At 37.7% G+C, this 8,402-nt stretch overlaps 1 protein-coding gene across 1 annotated transcript; it reads left to right on the top strand.

The window, feature by feature from the left end:
• Nucleotides 1-2,997: 2,997 nt before the first annotated feature.
• On the top strand, nt 2,998-5,919 carry LOC107174521 (protein FAR1-RELATED SEQUENCE 5-like). Its single transcript, XM_052434891.1, has 3 exons — nt 2,998-3,201; nt 3,657-5,788; nt 5,874-5,919. The coding sequence occupies exons 1-3, from the start codon at nt 2,998-3,000 to the stop codon at nt 5,917-5,919; spliced, it is 2,382 nt and encodes a 793-aa protein (XP_052290851.1).
• Nucleotides 5,920-8,402: the final 2,483 nt, after the last annotated feature.

Below are 8,402 nucleotides of genomic sequence, written 5' to 3'. Positions count from 1 at the left end.
CTTATTATCAGTGACTTTTACCCAAGTGCCATTACGACACTCAAAACCTAAAGAACTAACAACCTCATCCCCAATGCTCTTAGACGGCCTACATGATGGTTCTTGGATAGCGACGCTAAAGTATTTGAGGATTCGGGTGATGAAATGACCATACGGAAGGGAACGAGTAATCAACTTAGGTATACTAAGCATGTTTCGGACAATGGTGTATCCTAAGTCGACTGGACGATGTCTAAGAATACAATCAATCAAGGCAACATCCATATGAGAAACCTCATCCAAATGGCCTGATCTAGGAAGCACAATACTCTGAATAAAACGAAGTAATATCCGAGTTTGAAGACAAAGACATTGGGTGCGAAAATGGATAGTACAATCATCATCCGAAAGGTCAATACGACGACATATATTCTTAACAGCATCAATATGAACATAATCATCAATATCAGGAGGTTTCCTAGGTGAAAAAATTTCTAGGCCATCATCGGAAGTTCCTAGGATAGAGTTCAACTCCGAATCATCAAACTCAATCGAAACTCCTCCAACTGTGGTGATTACTCGATTCTCTTTCTCCGCGGAACAATCCATATTCGAGTAAAACACTTTCACCAAGTCGGGATATACATTTTCCTCAAAAACAATTGCATTAAGCCAACCAACATCTTCCAACAATTGCAATAAAGTTCTATTACTAATACTAAGATTATTCAACCAATCTGGTAAAACAAAAAAGGTTTGGAGTACCTCACGAGTCATGAACTGTTGGTGAAATCGTTTGGCTAGATGTTTGTGGTTCTGAAAGTGTCTGGCCTCAAAGTTGGATTTATTGGATGTGCCCCCTACTTGTCGTGACCGGTTGGTATGTTGAACCGGTTCTTTGCCTTTTCTTCGAACCGGCCGTGAGCTTGACATGGTGAATTTGTTTGATTTGAAGTGAAATAAATCAATAAGAAGGGAGATAATAAGGATGGAAAGAGATTTTGAGAAGCAATTTCGATCAAAAACGGCTTCAGAGGGGGAAATCTAGAGAGAGAAGTTTCGGCTTAAACCCTAGAATTAATTTCGGATCTATTGATTTTGAGGTTAAAAAAAGGTTTGAAGGATGATTTTGGATACAAGAACGGATGGGAAACAAGTTTCATGGATCCAATTGCATAAAAAACCTGTGAAAATGATGGATTTTGGAGAGAAAACGAGAGAGGAATATTCGGTTTTAGAGAGAGATAGCTAACCGGTTTACCGAAAGATAAAGGAGGAGATGAACAGTTTATATACTCGCGAATCCGGCTATCCGGAAATTATTAACCGGCTAACCAGTTGTAGGCAGTGACTTACCCACGCGAATTCGGATTTCCGGTTTGAATAACCGGCTATCCGGTTTCGTCTCCAAGAAAAAACAGAAAACTGCCTCACTCGGCTGAGATAAAAAAAAACCAACTGTGATAGGGAATGCATAATTTGTTTGAAAGATGAAGTTTCACTTGATTTCTTGCCATGTGCGTACCAAGTTTTGTGTGCCAGTTGCAGTGACAATCTCAAAAAGTTTGTCTTAAGAAGTCTGAAAGATTAGAAAAAGAGATCGCTAAGTTCAAGAAATGAAAGTGAGATAAAATTACTTGTGTCGCTTCTTGTGTCTTCCCATTGTTTAAGCAAAGCAATTGTTGCTTACTAAATTAACAAAGAAAGATCAGCATAATGACTGCTGATGAATACTTTGAGAAGCATCCAGATCTAAGGAAAGAAGTTTGATGATGAAATCCGGAATGATTATTGGGGATATTAATTCAGTCATGTGCATTCAGTTATCGGGAACATCTTTTTTCATGCAGACTCTCGAGTTCATCCCAACCACCATGCTGTTTTGGTGCATCATAACAAGAATAAGCCAATTGTTTTACTCCAATTTGGTTGATTTGACTATCACAAAAAATTCCATGATATTTGGACATTACTCAGAATCTAGCTATAATAATTTCTCTTTTCTTATTTGCCAAATTTGCATTAAGATTTTTTTAGAAGAACTTTTATGTTTGCACATTCAGAAAGAGTTAAAGCAAAGCAATTGCAGTAGCAGTGTGTATGGATTTTGTTGAATGGATCCATTTGAAAGTCCATTTTTTATCCTTTAATGTAATATCTAATATTAAAAAAATCTTTAAAAAAAATTTGAATTAATTGAAAAATCAAAGTAGTATTCCACGTTCCCATGTAAAAATAGATTAACGACACCACTTTAAGAAAAGCTAAAAATAAAAATAGATATATATTATTAAACAAAATGAAAGTTGGAACTTACAAAGAGCTAATATTATTACTTTAATCTTCTAGTATTTAGAGTTCATCTTGTGGCTGATATTATTGCTTGGCTACGTGAAGCCATTTTAGTCTTGTCAACACTATCTTGTGGCTGATATTTTTTATTGAAATGCTCTTCATCCACCAACTTGGTGCTTGTCAGTTTTCTTGGTAACTTCTTCTTGTTTGGTTTTGGTGCATTATTTATCTATTCACTCGTTAGTCAGACACTTTATTGTTTGTATTTTTTGTTTCTACGCACAAGATTGATAAAATTAAATGGGCTTAATCTTTTGTCTTCCTAATAGCAATATTCAATATTTATTTAGTAATATTTCTAGAACTCTAAGAAATAACTGGATTTAAATTTTATGAATTATATATTGTGCTAAAAGCACAAAGACAATCGTATGAGTGTATATTATTATTAAAATTAAACAATTGGATTTAACCTCCTCTTCATACAATTCATATACATTGGCTCGCTCTAACTCTTTTCTACATGCATGTGTCGTTTACATTTAGGTATTCGTATGCGCGTATATTATTATAATGTAATCCCTCTAAAAAATGAGACCAATCACAGTCCAAACAAAACAAAGAAAGATAAAGAAAAGTTAATACTTTAATGGCATTGTTAATACGTCACAGCAATCATGTCCCTCGAATCTGGATAACCGGATTTCACAACCGGTTGTCCGGATGTTGACAGCAAGCATGCTTGCTGTGATGCGAATCCGGATAACCGGAAGTCAACAACCGGTTATCCGGATGTGGACAGCAAGCACGTCTCTTGCTGTCACGCGAATCCGGATAACCGGAAGGCCACAACCGGTTATCCGGATGTGGACAGCAAGCACGTCTCTTGCTGTCACGCGAATCCGGATAACCGGAAGGCCACAACCGGTATCCGGATGTGGACAGCAAGCACGTCAATCGAAACCGGATAACCGGATTTCCTAACCGGTGTTCCGGTTATTGCATGTCCTGTATAAAGTTTAAAAAAATAAAGGTAAAATTACCACGTTTGGTTGGTTAGGTATGCAATAAATATGATGAAAAAAAAACTCACCTTCCCTCCATTAATGAAGGATTATCTTAAGGATCATGTCCAAGACTTCTTCACAAAAAACACAGTCACTCCAAAACATAGTCCCAAATACTATTACTCCGGTCTCGTTCAACATCTATGGTGCCTAGTTTTCAACTTTTCAAAAGTTCAGTTTCTCTCCAACAAAGGTATGTGTTGTAATTTAAGTAGTAGATTTGTGCGTCCATAGATGGTTTCAGAAATATTATTATATTAAATTATTAAGATAAAGGGTGTGAATAATGTTTTTAACAAAGTTTTGGTTGAACAGGGGTTAAATATGAGTAGCCCACATAGTTCTAGCAACCTAGGAATATCCATTGCTCCAAATGTTGGTTTACAGGCATCGGACGTACTTGGCAGTCATTTCGACTCAGTAGAAGATGCAGAACTGTGGTATAACAATTATGCCCGAATGCTTGGTTTTGTTGTTAGGAAAGATGATATGCGGCGCGAAAAAAAGTCTGGACGAATCACAATTCGACGTTGGGTTTGTCATTTCGAAGGGGTAAGAGATGAAAGACAATCTCAAAACTGCAGTAGGGTGCGAGAACCACGACCTATAACACGAACCGGGTGTCGGGCATCATTTCGAGTGAATTACGATGATTCAGTTGGTAAATACATCGCTAAAGAATTCAGGCCTGAGCACAACCATCATTTGGCTTCTACTAATGAAGTTCATCTCATTCGTTCACATCGAAAGGTTACTGATGCAGAACTTGCGCAAGCAAAGGCATTAAGGCATGTTGTTGTAAAGACTTGCCAATTCATGGATTACATGGCTGATCAGGTAGAGGGGCCTCAAAACCTAAGGTTCACACGCAAAGACATGCAAAACACGCTAGATGCTTCCACTCGTGCCGAGGTTGGAGATTCTGACTCAGACACAACTATAGCATACTTTGCGGCAAAATCTGAACATGACCCTGGGCTTTGCTTTGAGTACACACTAGATGATGAAAATAGACTACGAAATTTGTTTTGGGCTGATTGTGTAGCTCGTTATGACTATCAGTGTTTTGGTGATGTGTTGGCATTCGATGCAACGTATAAGACTAATGTATATCATAAACCCCTCGTTACACTTGTCGGAACAAACCATCACTTCAGAACAACGGTCTTCGGTTTTGCTTTGCTCGCAGATGAGACAATTGACTCATACACGTGGCTGCTACAAACTTTTCTATCCACTATGGGCAACCGAATGCCCGTATCTGTAATTACTGATGGTGACAAGGCAATGTCAAAGGCAATAAAGACAGTGTTTACCGGGTGCATCCATCGTCTTTGTTGTTGGCAACTTGAGCGCAATGCGCAGGCTAATTTGAAGAATGAAGACTTTACGAGAAAATTTCGTGATTTGATGTTGACACCTATGACGGTAACTGAATTTGAAACCCAATGGTCAGCTATAGTGGCTGAATTCGCACTTGAACATCATGCATGGGTACAGAAAATGTATTCGAAGCGGTGCAAGTGGGCGGAAGCTTATCTTAGAGGAACATTCTTTGCTGGTATGCGAAGCACTCAACGATGTGAAAGTATGAATGCATATCTTAGCCGATTTGTCCAACATAAACTAAAATTGTATGAGTTTGTGCGACAAATTGATCGTGCTCTCTGCAATATTCGTACCACAGAAACATCCGATGAGTTCAAAACCAAATACAGTACTCCTGTCTTAAGAACTCACTTACAGAGCCTCGAGAAACATGCTGCACAATTGTTCCCATTAAGAGTTTTTTCAAAGGTTAGAGATGAGATGCTGCGAGAAGGAGCGGTCATCGAAGTAAAAACTGTCAAAGCTGTCGATGTTGCATTGTACACAGTGACTGAATTTAGGACACCTACAACATGTTGGAATGTCATCCACAATCTACAAGAAAACCACATACAGTGTTCGTGTCAAATGATGGAGTCTGTTGGGCTTCCTTGTAGGCATATGTTTCATGTCTTGAAAGTAGAACAAATTGAAAAGATTCCTGACAATATGGTTCTTCGTAGATGGACAAAAAAAGCCAAGGAGCACAATACTTGCAGGACCACAAAACCAGAAGTTGACACTGATGTTTCAGAGATGGCTAGATTTAGTGCATTGTCTGCAGCCTGCAATAAAATGTGCTACAATGCAGCGAAAAACGTTGAAGCCTATGAAAATGCATTGGTAGAAATCAATCGGCTAACATTAACTTATGAACAACAATATGAACGAGACGGTCTCCCAAATAAAAAATTACGGATGGGAACAAAACTTCGTAATCCTGCAGTTGTAAAAACCAAGGGTGCTATGTCTAAAGCAAAATGTGTAGCAGAAAGCTCTAGAAAGTGTGGAAAATGTCGTCAGGTTGGGCATACAGCACGAACTTGTTCTATTCAAGGGAATCATAGCCCCCAACTAAGGTATGTCCCAAGTTCTTTATCATGTGTTTAATTATTGCATTGTTGGATATTTCATTGCAAATAACTTTCATGGTATTGATTTTAGTGTCGATGGAAACGGTTTTGCCGCATTCGATTCATCAAGCACCTAGAATCCTAGAGCCTTTGCTGGTGTCAGTCCAACATTGTTAGGTCATGCAAGCAACCAATTTTCTAATGTTTTTTATTGGTGGCCTCATTAAACAGTGCCATTAAAATTACTGAATATGTATTACCATTTGAATTCCACTATAATGTACCATCATGACGACTAGTTTAATATCAAATGATGAGATGTGAACACTGTTAACATGCATATGTTCAGTATAGTTAAATAATGTCTCAGCCGAGAATACATAACCATGTCATAAATTTAAAGATAATTCTCCAGTACAATTGGTTTTACATCCATCGTAAGCAAGAAGACAAAAAAAATCACGGTATTACCTCCTAACACGTTTCAAACAACTTACAACAAAAAATAGTCTGCAATTACTTGCATAATCATTCCCTAGTATGGTTCGATATCTAAGTGCGCGTTCTCGTGTTAACTTTCTTCTTCTTACGAATGTTGCCGCTTTGTTGGTGAAAATGCTTTTGCACTTCAGAGGATACAGGGTTCACCATTACAGCATGAATTGCAAACTGTGCATTGCTTAGTTCCAGCAATTTATCTCGATTTTGATTTAATGCAGAATTAATTAGTTGAATGGCCAGCCTACCCCGTGTATCCTCAGATGTGTACTGGACAATTTGAAAGGAAACTAATATTACTTTGATATAATTAGTAGCTTTTATATAATTATAAAGTTAACAAAATTTTTAGTTCAACAATAAAACAAGTTTGGCATAGTCGTACCAAAGTTGACGATTTCTTCGGAATAAATTCTGGGCTGTCCATATAGTTTATCACATAAACCCCACAGTCATATCCATTCCTTTGCTTTGGAACTCCAATGCCCCGGTTGATTGGAAAGTTTTGAAACTTCACGTGTTACATATTGCTTGGCAATTGGGGTTGCAGAATCCAATCTAAGGAATGTAACTGTCAACAATGTCAAAAACCAGACAATATTATAGATATGAATATAGCACAATATACATAACTGATAATGTTAAATAGATAACAAAAAAAAAAAAGAACATGATTAAGATACAATGCGCATGGCTTGATCGTGCCGTCTTCTATTACTGCGGGGATCTGGAAGAGGATCCCATATTTCTGCACTTGTATTTCTGACATTCACGATCAGCAAGTACCAATGAGATGATTCATCGTTTATTGGCACATAAATCTGACATTTCAATTGTCAATGTCATACACCAAGCACATTAGTAGAAACTGAAATAAGTTAAAGGTTAACAAACTAACCTTTTGACACCTATGCACATGTTGCATAAAATTCTTTCCACATCTAGCTGCCCTTGCAAAACAATCCACCTCATCTCCGACCATTAGAACTGCTTGCTACACATAATAAAGACAATGTTGCATAAGGAAGTTGTCAATAAAGAAACCAAAGCACAATGCAACAAGTACCGGCGATACTCACCGAATATCTTGTTGGTAAATACCAGTTCATTGGCACATCTTTATCCACCACCTGCTAAATGAGGGTGAGGTGATGCGCTTTCATTGAAATAACCTAAAAGTGATCATATTTATTCAGATATATAATAACATATAATAAATGACAAACATATATTGTGACATCACCAAATGTTGAAACTTAATACCTCGCCACATAGATAAGCCCCCGGCAAAAGAGTCAATAAAGAATGCCGATTAAGAATTTCACCGTAACTAGAAACAATGATTTCACTAAAGACAAAACACGGTAATTTTTTAGTCGTATAGCATAACAACTATATACAGAAAACTAATTTCAGTCTTCTGAATTTTACCTTCCGTCAGCCTCTTTGTTAAAAGCATATTGAATAAGCTTCAATTCTTCCAGTGTAACTGGATCATTGACTTGAAACGGACCAGCTTTATACTTGGGATTTGCTCCCCTGGACACTTGATCGTACGGTGAAAGTTGATATCGGCCTGGCCTACGATTCCTACTTGGTCGGGTTGGCAGGACACTGACACTAGTAGATGTTTGAGGTTCTTGCTTAAGTTGAACTAGTTCATCTATATCCTTTATAAAAAATAAATTTATATGTAAGTTACTTTATAAGTGAGTTATCATCGAAATAATTTTAAGAAAACGACGTTATAAAACTGTACCTCATCTCGGAGATTAGGTGGTGGAATAGGGACAAAGTGGGTAGGATCTTTGCGAAATTCACTGATTCCTTCTCTTGTCCCCATCCAGCCCATTATTTTATCGAGGCTCATGTTCAATTTGCGATCCACAGAGTCCTCGTCGCTATCCATTACCATTTTGTTTTTTCCATCAGGGGTTGGCTCGGTTTTTCTGACTGGACATGTTGGTTCTACTATTTTCAAGCTCGGAGATTGCGGGCATGGATCAGATGGTTGTTTTGATGGTGCACCAACCGGAGACTTGGATCTCAATTCCTTTAAAGACTTCTCAACCATTTCCATTCTCACATTGAACGAATCCATTTTGTGTTCAATTCTGTGGAC

This window comes from Citrus sinensis, chromosome 2 (genome assembly GCF_022201045.2).
Source record: "Citrus sinensis cultivar Valencia sweet orange chromosome 2, DVS_A1.0, whole genome shotgun sequence".
NCBI classification, from domain to species: Eukaryota; Viridiplantae; Streptophyta; class Magnoliopsida; order Sapindales; family Rutaceae; genus Citrus; species Citrus sinensis.
This window is presented reverse-complemented; position numbering and strand designations above follow the sequence as displayed.